General features: G+C 39.0%; 1 protein-coding gene across 2 annotated transcripts in view; it reads left to right on the plus strand.

Moving 5' to 3' along the window:
* The window catches only part of PTPN1 (protein tyrosine phosphatase non-receptor type 1), a 43,884-nt gene that overhangs the window by 24,416 nt on the left and 3,907 nt on the right, over positions 1 to 15,561 (plus strand). For both annotated transcript variants that reach the window (XM_068700917.1, XM_068700918.1), the window contains exons 2-8: positions 3,054 to 3,144; positions 4,925 to 5,025; positions 7,003 to 7,101; positions 9,795 to 9,932; positions 11,239 to 11,448; positions 12,199 to 12,360; positions 12,872 to 13,107. In XM_068700917.1, the coding sequence (XP_068557018.1) occupies positions 3,054 to 3,144; positions 4,925 to 5,025; positions 7,003 to 7,101; positions 9,795 to 9,932; positions 11,239 to 11,448; positions 12,199 to 12,360; positions 12,872 to 13,107 (1,037 nt within the window). The remainder of the gene's footprint in view (positions 1 to 3,053; positions 3,145 to 4,924; positions 5,026 to 7,002; positions 7,102 to 9,794; positions 9,933 to 11,238; positions 11,449 to 12,198; positions 12,361 to 12,871; positions 13,108 to 15,561) is intronic.

The raw sequence follows: 15,561 nt of genomic DNA on the forward strand, positions 1-15,561 counted from the left end.
TCATCCCCGACTAACTTCAGTTCTTGCAGCGTCACTGGCTTCAGGCTGCCCGTGGCACAGTGCTCCCATGCTCTGAATGAGCCTGCTCTCTCCAGCAGGAGATCCTGTGGTGCTGTTACTGCTGTGTTCTGGAACACTGCGTAATTACCTAATTTGATAGCTGACTCCCGCAATCACAGATGCTTCTGAGAAGCATCCAAGGGAGCCTGTAACGTGGCCATTTTACAGAACTGGTCGCTAGAATGTTTCTTCCAGTAATCTCTGTTGAAGGCCATCTGATTTCCACTGAAGTCATCTTAATGTCCTGGAAGCAGCCTTATGTTTCTTGCCAGAAGATGTTCTACCAACTGCTGTAGCTTTAAACAAAATAAAAAAAGAGAGAGAAAAAAAATCACTGTTATTCCATGTTGCTGAGAAGAGTATGCCCAGTCTTTTCAGACATGGATTTAACCACAGAGATCCAGGCATGCATGCCATCTAGGATTTTCGTTTTTTTGGTATCATGTTCAGAAATGAATTTCTGTATGCTAGTTGGATTTTCATACAACAGCGGCTTGCCTGGTGCCATATCTAGGTCCCTCATTTTCTTCCCCTCGCTCCCACCCTTTAATTTTCTCCTCTATATGTTGCAACATGCTTCAGAAAAAATAATTTTTTAAAAATTGCCTGTGTTTCTGGAAGGCATATGGGTAATTTCTTTCTTTTTGTTTCTTATAGGCATACAGGAGTCTAGAATTCATTTATTCTTTCTGTACTTTCGGCATCTTAAAAAAAAAAAAAAAAAAAAAAAAACTAGTATTTGGCAGTGAGTTAATAGCCAAATAGCCAAATCTCTACTCCTTGAACAATAAAATGTCAGATCCTTAAACGTGTGATGTTGGTATCTGAATGTGGGGAGCTCTGAGGCTGGGAGTATGTTCTGGAGGTAGTGTTTAAGTGCATATACTCGAGTATAATAATTTTATATTAGAATTCCTTTGCATCATTTCATTTCTGTAATGAAGCATTTGATCTGTTTCCTTTTCTGAAGAGGGGACAGTTCTTTTCCAATTTGTTAATGCTGTGAAATGAAACAGTGTAGATGGGTGCTGCTGCTAATTTAACCCAGTATTTACAGCAAGTTTTTTTTGTTTGCATTTTGCTATATTTAATGTGGATCCTAAGTGTTGTTTTTTGTACTTTGTGGGACTGTTTTACACTTAAAAAAGAAAGAAAGAAAGAAATACGTAGACTCTGTGGGAAATGTGGTTAGAGATCTAGAAGACCATTTTTCCTTAGTTCCCTGTTTTTGTCTGTTATTAATCCTGCTCAGTCAGTACATAGGAAAAATAAACCCCTGCAAAATACAAAGCCACCAACCTAACGTCGGAGACGAATTTCTGAAAACAGCCATTTTAGCTGCTTCATGTTTGAGATATTAGACTGTGGCAGTCAAGATCATATTCTCCAGACTGCATTCTTCATAAGCAGAAATACTGGCAGCCATGTGTTAAGTTATAAAAAGATAGCAGCTGATGTCAGGGCTTATTTCAGTGAGGAGCCATTTCAGAATACTGAACTAATTTTGAGCAGGTATATATAAAATAGAGCTCTTTACTTTACATGTGAAATTCAGTATCAATTAGTACATACCTGAATAATGGGGCAGAAAAATGAACAAGTAATAAGCTGCAGCAGATAGCCTACCTCCAAAAATATAATAAAAATCACTATAAATAATTATTTATGCAAAACTGAGACGATCAGAAAAAGAGTCGTGTTTGGCCTCTGTTTTAGGAATTAGCTTTTGAGCTGGTATAAAATCCTTCTGCTCTGATGTTGGAAGGCTACCACAATTTAAATCAGAGCCTGAGCTAAGGTGAAGCTGGTAATGGAGGAGTGCCCAGCCTTCCTATGCAAGTGGTCTGTACATGACCAGCAGCCCTACAGGAGTGCTAGATTTACGTGCACAGAAACCTCTTTTCTGTCACAGTGGTTATAGATGTGTGGATCAACACTGTGCTCAAGTACATACGTGTCTGCACAGATAACTTAACCAAATCAAGCCAAGTTTTATGTTAATTAAGTTAATTTACTAAGTAAATTTCATCCTGCAAAAGAGGATGAATTTAGCTCAGTAGTTTGTTACTAATGGTGATTTTTCAATGATATCTGGGCCAGGTTATTTTTTTCTTACCATGTATGTGCACAATGTATTTGTCTTAAGATTACTTAAACCTAATGATGCTATCAAAATACCAGTTCTACAGTATATCCATTTCTTCAGTTTTCATTAATCTCAATTACATCTGACAATGTCACTATAAAGCCCCTTGTACTACAATTTTTAAGAATTTCATACTTCCCCAGTATCTATTCACACTGTGAAGTTGTGCTTGTGTTAAATCTGGGGCTAATGTCCAGGGACAGCAGAATTCTTTTTATTCTATCTTTTGAAATTGTATCAGATAGTTGAGCTATTGGGGGGTGGAGAAGGAGAAGAAACCCTAAATATATACTTAATACGGTACATATGTTTTAGTTGAGCGTGTGAATTGAATAGTATTTCCATTTGCAGCTTTATGGCATCTTGCTGATAAGATCAAGTTGTAAATGATCCTAGAAAGGCATGACTGTAGCATGTTGTTGACAAGTCACCACTCCATGTGTGTTGATGTGTTTTTTCTATCATAATGAATATTTTCTAATTCCTGATGAGTCAGAAAAAATACTTGATAGTTCCACTGATAATGGAAACAATAGCATAGAACAGTTTATATGAAAGTGCTTTGGGTCAGAGAGCCTGTTCCATCGGGAGTGCAAAGGCATAATGTCTGGTAAATGTTTTACTACTTTACTGGGGAAGTTAGTAATATTATTAACACACAAATAGTGTTGTATCCTGATAAATTTAAACTCAGTTTTTAACTTGAATCCTAGAGTGCTTACTGTCTAAAGCACTCACACGTTAAAATGTGTAGTCAAATGCCTGTTTGTCTGAAAATAGCTTAAAATGGTATGATGATATTAGATGGGTTCATATCTAAGACTTATTTTTTTTTGTTTTGTTTCAGGACATCAGGCATGAAGCCAGTGATTTTCCATGTAAAGTGGCCAAACATCCCAGAAACAAAAACAGAAATAGGTACAGAGATGTCAGCCCCTGTAAGTACGCTTTCTTTTCCATTGTTTGCAACAGACAGTTGACCTCTAATGACTTGTAATAGCACCATGTAAGAACAAGATTTCTGTTAGATGCGTGTGCATTCAAGTCAATTCATTTTGTTAATATTTTTGGTTACAGGATGGATGTCACAGGATGCCATTATATCCATAGGATTGTACTGTAGCAGCTGACTAATTCTGCGTTCTTGAGCAGAAAACTGAAAAAAGGAACTTGCTTTACCATTGAATTCTTACGCTAGGGTAGAATGGTGGCTGAAATTGCATTAATAAAAGTGGAAGTATCCTTTCTATAGCAGTATATTTACTACAGCACCCTTCTAGTCCATATAGCATAAATGCTGCTATAGGAAGATGGGGAAGTCTTGCGTAAAGCATATGACCTCTGGAAATAAATCCTAAGCTATCTGGAACAGAGAAAACAGGAAGTTTGCAGGGATGGTGATACTAGTGTGAGACATGTGTTTCTGAAATGATTATCACTGTGCATTGCACATTCTGGTGAATTCTGGTGGGCCATGCATCTTTGAGCATGTGTCCTCTGTACCCGGCACACTGGTGACAGCTCAGTTCAGAGTTGCAGCCTGTCTTTCCTTCCATGTTCCTGAGTAGAAAGACACTAACATTCAGACTTGCCTGTGCCTGGCATGCTAACTTCTGAGGTGCAAGAGAGACTGCAGGAATGAAATCACAGAGTGCAGGGGGGTACAGGACTGTAGCCAAATGATCAGTGAATAATATTTGATATTTTGGACACTAGAGAAAGTTCACAGCTGGTTTGCTTAACTACCTTTTTTGCATTAAATGACAAAACCCAGGACTCATTCCCTCTTCTTCAAGGGTGCAGCACTGCTACCTGTTTTAAACACAACCTGTAGAATTTCTGTGTATTTGGGCAAATGCCTATATTCTGCTCAAAGGCACTAGTTCCATTGTGTGCCAGCAAACTTTTATACTTAGTGCTTTGAAGTTACTTAAGTCTTCAGGGTAATTGTAGAAACAATAAGGTTGCACGTAGGTTGCTTTACTAAGCAGTTCTAATATTTGGGGTTGTGAGTAACAAATGGTTCTTTTTTTTTGCCTTTAGATAATACTACTTCCAATCTGCCTTTCTTGCAAAATGTAGAAACTCTTGGGTTTGTGGTTTTTTTATTCTACGTAGAGCAAACTGAAACTAACAAAAGAGCAGTGAAATTACATTTACTGTAATTATTTTTTTTTTTTTTTAATCGTTCTTTCTATTTTAAAGTGTGGTTGGGTTGGGAAAAGTCGCTAAATCTCTACAGAAGGAGTAAGAAGTCTCTGTTCTGTTTGTCCAATATATGTTTAGGCAAACCTTTCTCAGCCTTGAACAAGCTTGTTTTGAATGTTCAAGCTTCTAAAGATAAGCAATTGTGTAACTAGATTTATTTAAAAACAGTAACTGGATAACCGTACAAATAGGTCAGTGTGATCTGCTTTGCTCATTACCACTGTGAGCACTTCAGATGCAAATACTTCAGATGCAAATACTATTCCTCCAGCGTATTCTGAGAAGATGGACTGTGACTTGCCATCAGTGCTCTGGTGCAGTGCTGTTCTTGTAGGCACTATATTGCATTTCCAGAGTTACAAGTACCAGAGAACGTTTTGGCGCTGTGATTAAGCTCTTTTGATTATTCGGGAAAACTCAGCTTTTTTTGATCATAATATTTGGTGATCTGTGCGTGGACTGTGCTCTGTGCCGTATACATTAACCAGTGTTTTTCTAATTGTGCTGCAGTTGATCACAGTCGAATTAAGCTAAACCAAGGTGACAATGACTATATCAATGCTAGTTTGATAAAAATGGAAGAGGCCCAAAGGAGCTACATCCTCACCCAGGTAATTGCAGGCTGTGGATAATAAAAATCATATGGTGATTGGGATTGTTTCTTGAAGGATTTCTTTAACCTCATGCCTGTTTACTTTATTTTAAAATTAGATAAGTGTATGCAAACATCTCTGTGTCTATATAAACATACTGTGTACATAGAACAATTTTACAGAAATGCTACACATTTTTCCTCCTTTGCATCATCACTGACAGACTTTTTGTAGTGTGTTTTGGCCCCTTTGTATATCTGACTTTAGGCCTACCTAGGTTTTGTTATAGAACAGAAGCCAACATGCTTCTAGAAATCTGCCTATGATGTGTTGGCTTATGATAAACAACATTTAGATGTGGTTGAAATATATCACATTTCTCCTACATGGAAGGCCAGCACAAAAACTTCAGACCATTACAATCTTAAGTTGTCTGATAAATTTTCTGACCAGAAGTGAGCTTTGCTTAGTGGAAGGGTTTTGCATTTACAGAAGAACTCTAAGTATGGACTTAAAGATGTTCAAACATACTTAAATATAACACATTATATAACTTCTGCCCCACTCAACCTAACAGATAAAGTATGCTAGGGATTTCCTAATGCCTAACCTTCCCTTTAAAATAGGCAGTGCGCTCTACGGCCTGTCGTTAAATGTCCTTGTGAATATGTTAGTGTGGCATTCACAAATAGTGTACCTGCTAATGACATGGTCCCTGAAATGTCTAAACTGAGCAGTGCTGATGCTTTTATCTACAACATGAAAGAGGAAAGCCATGAATGCAGACTTCAGTGATGGGGATTTGGACGAGGGAAAGTTGCTGTCTTTCACTGAATCTGTGACTTCCCCATCTAATTATGTAGCACATTCAAAAACACCCAGGTACTGTCGTCTTATTCTGAGAGCTGGCAACTGTGCTGGAATTCTTGTTTGTCCTAAATGTTCAGTTCCCTGGAAATAGTCCTGGGTTTTAATCTTGACTCTTCTTTTCCTTCCTCCCACATTTTAGATAAAGGTAGACTGGGATTAATATTTTCAAGTAAAGTTCAGCAGCTCTTCCTTCCTGTTTCTAGAGAATAAAGATAAATCTGTAATGAAGAAGCAGACAGTGGAGCATTCAATATGAAATTTTTTCTGTGCAGCTTTTATTTTCCTTACTCAGGAGAGGGAAGGCTGATCGTTGGGTTGAAAGGAAGAACTGCTGCTACTTAGCAGCATATCTGACTATTCCACGTACAGCTACTTTTCCTGATCCAATATTTAATGGTTTTGACAGGCTTTTTGAGGGCGCTGTCCTGCAGTGCTCTTTGGTGGACAGCAAATGTGAGAGGTTTGTTTGTGTTGCCCAAAATTCAGAACAATGGTTTTGAAGTAGAGAAGAGCAAAGGAACAAAGCAAAACCATAAAGTTAGAAGGAAATTCTAATTTTAAGTAGAAAGTAGTTCTTTAAAAGGAATTATCATTTCGTTCAGTCCAAAAGCACATCCATGAAGATTCTGGAAAACCATATAACTTGTTAGTGATCTGGCATTTTTTCTGTCTTTCGGATGTTTCTCTGTTCAGTGGACTGTCAAGTATTATGAATAACAATGATGTATTGCAGAAGAGGTAAATGTATACATTAATTCTGCTCTTAGTCAATGGGAAGTTATTTCCCCATTACTTTTGCTTACTTGCCTAAGAAAATTCTCTCAGCAATTTTCGCTCCCAGTTCTCTTCTTGCAAATGAGACTACTTCTGTCTTCCTGTTATGTGTGTGTGTGGGGAAGATTAATCATGCTTTCATGGGGTGAATTCATAGTGGGAAATTGGAAATTAAAGATATATCACTACTTTTTTCTTTTTTTTCTTTTTTTTTTTCCAGTTTGAAATTAGAAGTTGCTTGTTACTACTTCTTGCCTAAATTTATTGCCTAGGGCAGTAACTTTTACTGGAGAACATTACTCTGACTTTAACAGAGAATAACGCTTATTTCTGGGGATTCTGTCTCTGCAGGGACCTTTGCCAAATACTTGTGGTCACTTTTGGGAGATGGTTTGGGAACAGAAAAGCCGTGGTGTTGTCATGTTGAACAGAGTGATGGAAAAGGGATCCGTAAGTATTTATCTGGTTTGAGCTGTGTGTTCATTGCATGTTTTGGTTTAAATTAAATTAAAAAAAAAAAAAAGGCGAAGAACAGCAATAGAAGGGGGAAAAAAGGTGACTGTAAGTAATTTTATCTAACAAATTGTGTTTAGGGTTGGGTACTTGGTGAAATAATAAATCCAGAAAACTATTCAGTTTGTAATTGCAGGTCCTAATTTCTTCTGCATTTTGCTGAAGTAAGACACAAACACAACATAATTGTCCACAAAAAATAAGTATTTGCTCTCTACTGCTAACCTAGGTATCTGAATGTAGTTCTCACTCTTCCCTGCACGCACAGTCAGCCTGTCAAAGGTTATTCACACCAAGCGTTCATTCAGAAGCAGTATGAAACAGCTTTAGACTAATTACAGGGCCTCTGACTCCAGGCTTCCTTCACGCAGTAAGAGCTCTGATTTCTAAACTTGACTGCTACGTATGTTGTTTCTCCTCCAGGGTCATTGTTTTACAATCAAAAGTACTTGTACTGGTGTCTGTCTGAAGCAGTGATGTCAGAGATACGGAACCCACTGTTCAGCCAAGGCTTTGCTCACTAGGACAAGTGCAGAGGGCTTGGGTCTGTCCGGACCTTTTAGGAAGTTTACATTAGGCAGGACAGACAAATGATGAAGGGGAACAATAGGTGAACAAACAATCAGGGTTATTTTAAGTAATTAACCTTCTGATAGATAAAAAGGGATGGTTCCTCTGGCACATGGAGTAGCTGCTGTCTTGAGAGGAAATGCCTCAGCCCTTCTGGTGGTGGTGAAGACAGGAACCATCAAGCATGGAATTCATTTTTCATCCGTGGGTTCGGAGCTTTGCTCGTATGCTAACTCCACAGCTGCCATCCCGTGGTCCTGAAGTAGACTTGGTAAATCTGTGCAAATCTGGGACAAAAGCGGTTTTAAAAACTGACAGAAACGCACAATTTTAAGTTAAACATCACAATGCAGTCAGTATAAAGACTCTTCAGAGTAGGGGTGCTGGGTATGCTGGGTATCTACCAGTGATAACTGGGTGGTTCATGGTTTTGCATAGTCAGGAAAGAATTCTTGTGCAATCAGTTGTGTTTTAATGAGATGCAGTCTTGATATTAAGTGGTTTGCTTTTTCTTTTTAGTGTAAGTGAAACTTCAAGAGATGCAGTAACCATAGTTTTCAATAGTTTTCTCCTTTCCAGCCATTCCCACTCATTCTCTGCAATGTCCATAGTTTTGAACAAAACGAATTACTGTGATCCCTTGGGACAGGCTGCTAACACTTCTCAGCAAACAGCAGTGGGGGACCTACAGTGGAGCACAACACAATATTGTTTGCAGACACACTTGGTGGAGAAATTAGACACAAAGCCAGTTGCTGTTTCATAAACTTTAATATCCATAAAAGTGCAGAGAATTTTAATCGAGTTCTATACACTGATAAGCCAAAGGATACATTTTCAATAAAAATTAGAATTTGTCTTGGCAAAACTAGAATAAGTGTACCACTGAACAAAATACTGAAGGATTTTCTTATTCATTAAAATGCTGTCAGAAATTATCCTGGAGTGAGAATGCTGTTCTTCTCTTATCAGTGTTTCTGCATTTCAGCATTAAATCTATATTATTTGCACTCTAACCATGTCCGACAATCCATTCCCATTGAAAGCTTAGCTATGGACAAGTGGTGGTCATAATCTCTTTTCAGAGAAGCAGTGCTTAATGGCAGAAATAGCAGGCCAGTTCTCACCGGCATCATATCCACAGTTTTAATGGTCATAAACTCGGTTGCAGACTTCCCTATTCTTGTTACTGATGAGTTTCTTTAAGTTCTGTTTTCTCCTACATGCTACAAAATGTGCTACTTGTCTGTTTGACTGACTCATTTAAGGTTCTAGCATGTAGCAGTCTTTGCAACACTAAGCTCTCTGGAAAACTTTACCATGAAACTGAAATTCAGTTAGAAATAGGAATGTTTGCTGAATGCAGGTTTTTTTGTTTGTTTGTTTGGCCCTTTATTCTTAAATCATGCCATGTAAAATTAAAATGATCTCAGTGCTGGTTTTATTTTTGTGGTAAATGAATGAAGTAACCAAAAATCTCATCTGATGTTATACTTGCAAATTAGTAATGTTGCAATTCTCTGTACGTAGCTTCTTTGTGGAATTCATAATATTTTTTTATGGTACATTCTGCTCTTGTTAACATCTCTTCTTTTGAAATGGAAATGTTTCAATGAGGTCAATGCATAAAATGCAGAGTAGACAAAAATTCAGATCTTGGCAGAGTGTTCCAACAGCTTTTATATTTAGAAAATTATTAAATTTTTTGGTTTTTACGATTGGTTTGGCACAGGCCAAAATAAATAATGACTTTGATTTTGATTAGATTCCGCAGTGGTGCAGCCCTGTAGCAGCCTTTCAGCTTCAGTAGGAGAAAGAGAGCTCTACCTACACAATCCCTAGGTATCTTTGTGACTTCAGTCAGGGTCAAAATAATTTGATTCATAAAAAAAAAAAACGTACTGAACACATGGTTCTGCAGCATAAAGGAAGACTGGTATTCTTCACATTGGAATTAGTCTTCTTATAATAGAAGCAATCATTTCATTTGAAAATGTGTATTTAAGAATAGTTATTTATTGCATTTTACACCAATATAAATGGCACCTGCTTGTTTTTAGGTAAAGTGTGCGCAGTACTGGCCACGGAAGGAAGAAAAAGAAATGTTTTTTGAAGATACAAACTTGAAACTAACCTTGATATCTGAAGATATAAAATCGTATTACACAGTACGACAGCTAGAATTGGAAAACCTTACAGTAAGTACCTAAACTACTACCAATCACATTTTTTAACCTCTGAGATGAGACTCACCTCATCAAGAAGCTCTTGAAAAAGCTGGTCATGAAATACAGCAGGTTTTGTCCTGCAATTGATGATTCTGCATGAGACTGTTTTCAACATTGCAGTGTATTAGAGCATTACTCTAACAGAGCAGAGAAAAACAGAAGCATGCAGAGCAGTGAGAGCTGATCTGAAGCTCCTGGGTGAGACTGCCTCAGGTGGAATGCCATTAACTTCCACTGAATGCAGGTAACTGAAGATAATTTATGAGGTTCCTGGTGGTGCTGAGCTAGGTGTGTATGTTGGGACATTCTCACCTGAATTCTGTCCTGTCCTCATACTGCTCACTGCTGGAAGGTACAGATATTCCTTTGCTCAGCTGTTAGCATCTTGCATGCTTCCTTCTGCCAGGAAAAGTGAGCAAACAGATGCTAATTTGACTAATGAAATTGTACCCGAATAAGGATTTGTTCGTTGTAGTTTGCAGTGTGCATTAAAAATGACACCTGCCATAGACGTGTTTTTGATGGTTGTACCTCAGTGTTCTAAGAGAGCGTGAACAGCAGTGATACAGCAGGCCTGGAAGAAAGTTTTCAGGTGGGGAATGAAGCTGTAAAGGAACGCCTGTGATTGTGTGAGGGTTTTGACTGCAGAAAGTGGAAAGGGCTTCTGTAGTTTGTTGTACTTCCATTTGAGAACTCTTCAAATGGTATTCTGCCATCCGAAACTGGGCAGCGGCAGTGCCAGCTGCCTGTGGTGATGCAAGCATTTGAACTGTACTGAGAAAACTAAGATGGGTTACGTATAAGGAAATTGACTTATCCATTTTACTTTGCTCAAAACAGAGATAATTATTTGTAATTAGTTAATTAGCTTTGGAGCTATAAAACTCCCTCAGAGTATGGAACTTTGTTATTTGAATTTGTCAGCTGCTGTGTCGGTGCACCATACAAGAAGTAGCAGTGTAGTCAGTTTCACACAAAGTCAAGCTGGCACATTCCTCCATGCCGCATAAACCAGTTACTTCCAAAGGAAGAAGCTAACATTTTTCCAAAGGCACAAATCTGAAATTGACTTACAGCTAAAAATGTCTAACGTTTGAAGCTATAAAAAATTCAAAATTCTGAAGCTGTATTTCTAAATGTATGAGAGGTTATTTGCTAGGAAAATAAACGTGAGGAATTGTTTGCCCATTCGAACGTTGTTGTAGGCAGCTGTGCTTTGAATGGCTTTGACTTGTGTGTCCCAGCTAAAGGACTTCAGAAGTACTGTCTCTTACAGACGCAGGAAACTAGAGAGATTCTGCACTTTCATTATACTACGTGGCCTGACTTTGGAGTCCCGGAGTCACCTGCTTCATTCCTCAATTTCCTGTTCAAAGTGAGAGAATCTGGCTCACTGAATCCCGAGTACGGACCCGTTGTGGTGCACTGCAGTGCAGGAATCGGAAGATCGGGAACTTTCTGTTTGGTTGATACATGTCTTCTGCTGGTAAGAGCTACTGCTTCGAAACAATGTGCTATTTAGTAGTCACGGTCAGGAATGGCTTGTTTTAATCCTACAAAGAGCTGTGGTGTTTTCTCTGGAGTATTCTTGCATGTTATTTCTCGTTATCTTACTCTTATTCTGTGTTGGACTGTATTCCACTTTAAAATTAAGGCAGAGCTCATTCTTAGCTGGCCATTTGGGGCCTGGGGAAGAAAAGTCTCTAGTTCTTAGAGCAATTTACAAGGCTAGACTGCCCTTATGGTTAAGAAAAAAACCCCACTATGTGTTCACTAAATAATACTGTAAACTATCCAGAAACAATATAAAATCCATCTAATGTGTTTCCTTTAAGGGAGTCAACTTACCCTGTGTAGGTAGGGAAAGATTTTGGCTTTACTATTAACTTTTAATTTTAACTTAATAAATTTATTATTATTAACTGTGCAAGAACAACTAATACACAGAAGTTAGGCCTAGGTCAGAATACCCATTTTTAAAATTATTTTATTTACTATATTTTCAAAAACAAGAAAGACAAAAGAAAAAAAAAAAAAGGAAAACATACAAGAAGATTTTGGGGAACCAGTATCCCATCTCTCTCTTTTCAGAAGCCAAATAAGTAGCTGATACCAGGTTTTTTAATTAGTTTATTAGTTCTGTAATATGGAGGATGGTCTGAAGGCCGTAGTATAGGAGTCACTGTATTGAATCTCATCAGAGCATTAAGGCATGTTTCCCATTTTGTACCTTCAGATGGACAAACGGAAAGATCCTTCTTCTGTGGATGTCAAACAAGTTCTCCTAGAAATGAGGAAGTACAGAATGGGACTTATACAGACAGCGGATCAGCTTCGTTTCTCCTACTTAGCTGTTATTGAAGGAGCAAAATTCATTATGGGAGATGCTTCAGTGCAAGTGAGTACTGACTGCAGAGCCAGATGTGGTGAGCTGCAACTCTTTAACTGTAGCAGAAAAAAAAAAAAAAACAAACCTACCTGTAGTCCTGTTGTGTGATAGCACTGTGCATGCTTTTCAGCACTGTTACTGGGGTGTAGACTGGGTACGTCAGCTGTCTTTCATTTAAGGGAACACTTTTCTAGTATGCCAGAAAATGTATAAAAGTATTATGATTAAATCTTATATATTTCTTTTATGGTAAGCAAAACCATCAACTAGGCTCTATTTTGTGCTATTTAAAGTTTCCAGACATAGATTAAAATTTCTTGCATTCGTAGCTGATGTCTTCAATGTACTAGATATAGCTTAGGTTTGGAGTTTTTTGTGTCTTTTTTTTTTTCCTTTTTATTGATGCAAATGAACAGCCACTCTAAAAATAAATGAAATAGACTGTAGAGTGCCTGCCTTGTTAGAGTAGTTTATGTAAAAGAAATAATGGGAAACTTCATATGATGTTTTTTTCCTGAAGGAACAGTGGAAAGAGCTCTCCAATGAAGACCTGGACCCACCACCAGAACACACCCCACCACCTCCCAGACCACCAAAGCGAACCTCAGAAATGCACAATGGAAGGATGCACGAACACGCAGAATTCTTCCCTAAGCATGAAGTGGCAGAGGAAGAGATCAGTTGCTCAGTCAGCACTGTGGAAGAGATGGTTCCAGATGGCAGAGCTTGTTCGTCTGTGCCAGTGATCACGGACAGGTAATTCCTTAAGTTTCCCACTCTAACTGCCCCCAAAAGACTGCCCAGTTGCCTTGTGGCTTTAAGAAGTTACAAGAAGCTTGCTCGTAAATGGCATTTCGTACAGCAGGTTCTGCCCAGAACACCCTTGATTGAGTTAGTGTAATAGCAGTTCTGAAACAAAATCTGTGGTGGATCCTTTTCAGTGAAGGCCTTATGGTTTTTTTCTTGTTAACTTCACCCATAAACTAGGGCTATTTATGGGATCCTGCTTATAGTTAAAGAACAAGTGACGGCATAACGGGGTGGTTTAGTCTAAATTTACTTGCGGTGTATGTGTTAAGTTACAGAGGAGCACATTCACTAGTTAGTGGCAGTATTAGTCATGTAGCTCAAAGCTAGGCTGACTAGCTTTAGTTGCACTTAGAAACGTGAAAGTAATTACAGGCAAAGCTACTTTTGATGAAAGGAGGAGAAGGGGCTCATGAGCACAGAACTTTCCTACCCGTCACTGACCTACAACAGAGAAGCCAAGGTTCCTACACGCATAACCACTAGATGTCACTCCTGCCTTATTAGTGTAGCGTGCAGCTGGTTAAAGTCAGCATGCCTTGGTGGCATCCTGCATGGTAACTAGTTTTATTCAGAACAACCAACTGAACGCCCCAGAGAACAAAGAATAAACATTTTAAAATATATAGAAAATAATAATTAAAAAACAAAAACAGCTAGGCAAATCCCACCAGGGATAATCAAGGGGAAGTTTAATTTTCCCCCACTAGATGGTCTCCTAAGAAGACATATTCAGCTTCTCACAGGAATATTGGAATAAAAGTATCAAACATTTTATTCTCCACAAAACTCTAAGGCCTTTTAACAGATGCAGCTGGCAGACTTGATATATTTTATTTGGCTAGGCCAGTGGGGGAGTGTGTGACTCTGGAAACAGGAGATTAGTGAGACGTGTTTCCAGTAGTCTTCCTTCAAAATAAACCTCCTCTTAATTCCATGGAGCAGAGAGGCTGAACCTGTTATCTCCCTCCAAATTGTGCTGGAGGCAAAGAGATAAATTGGAAGTGTCTCCTTTCCCCACTTAACATGATGCAATGTTTAGATCAGGATTTTTTTTATTATTTTTTTTGATTCAGCAGGGGAGATTGTGAAAATGAAATACTCAAATTGCAAATACCTTTACTAAAAAGAAAGGAAACTTGGGAATAGAATAGGGCACGAATAGAGGCTTAGCTACAAAAGACAAAAACATTAGAACAGAAGCACCTCCCTCTTTTTTCCCTCAGTGACAACACAGTGCTGTTACCAGAATATTTGCTGGGATGTGAGACGTCAGCTAATGCTTTTTGAGCCCAATGGGGAGTATGGATCTAAAGCTGTTATCTTGTCATTTGCTATATAAATCTGGATTTTTCAGCGAATAAATGATTTCCTGGAAAGACTCTGTGCAGCTTAGTCTAAATGAACATAAGAGATGTCCAGTTCTGAAGAGCGGAGGCTTAGATTAATTTTATTACAGACACTTGCCTGAGGCTGGAGTTGAGTCATCCTCTGGAACTGCTCATCTTCCTCGTTAATCGCAGAGGCTGGTTTGGGCTGGGCATCTGCCTGTTACCCTGCTAAGTTACACCCTATCGTACACAGTATTTGTATGTTAGAAAAGCTCAGGGTTTGAATCCTGAGCTCTTTCATCCCGCACTAGTGCTGCAGCTGCAAGATGAGGCCTCCTTTCGATGACTGCTGTTGTCCTTGTGCCTGGGGCAGTGAGCTCAGAAATGAGGGAAGTGAAATGTGCCAGGCAGGAGGGGGAAGGAGCAGATCGGTGTGAAAGGATGAGACAGTGAGAGGCTGGAAGAAATGGAGACGTGCTGGCAGAAGCAAGCAAAGAAGAGGCAGCAGTCTTAAGTGTGCTTTTTTTTCCTGCCCAGGTACAGGTACGTGGTGCCTGGGACGGCGGATTGCTGCCTTCTGGACTTGAGCTGTCAGATGTGTAGGAAGTCCCCATGCAAAGCATCTCCCTGCTGGTCACCACCCTGCTGGTTGTCACGGCACGGCGGTGCTCTGCTTTCTAAATTCAGATAGGAGTTGTACTGTAGATCTGAAAGCTCCTGCTCAGTTTAGAAGCTTCCTTGGGTGTCAGGATACTGTCACCGTGATGGAGGTCTAGTATCCAGAGATAACGTTAAAAGGTGGAGAAATCATCAGTTCCATCATTAAAAGCTATCACAATGTGTGTAGCCACCCTTCCGAAGTTACAGTTGCAGCAGCAACTCACAATTCCACCCCTTTCTCACTTTCTGAGTGGGTGCCTGGGCTTAGAACTGTATAGAAATGTTCACCGAAGCTGGATGTGGCTTTGTACAAGTTCGTTTCTTGTCTCTGGCTGTGCAGGTGGCAGATCTGTGATGAGCAATGGAAGTAGGTGGTGATTAAAGCTAAGTCACCTGGCTCTGTAAAGGGCAC

The sequence above is a fragment of the Anas acuta genome, chromosome 16 (assembly GCF_963932015.1).
Source record: "Anas acuta chromosome 16, bAnaAcu1.1, whole genome shotgun sequence".
In the NCBI taxonomy this organism is placed as follows: Eukaryota; Metazoa; Chordata; class Aves; order Anseriformes; family Anatidae; genus Anas; species Anas acuta.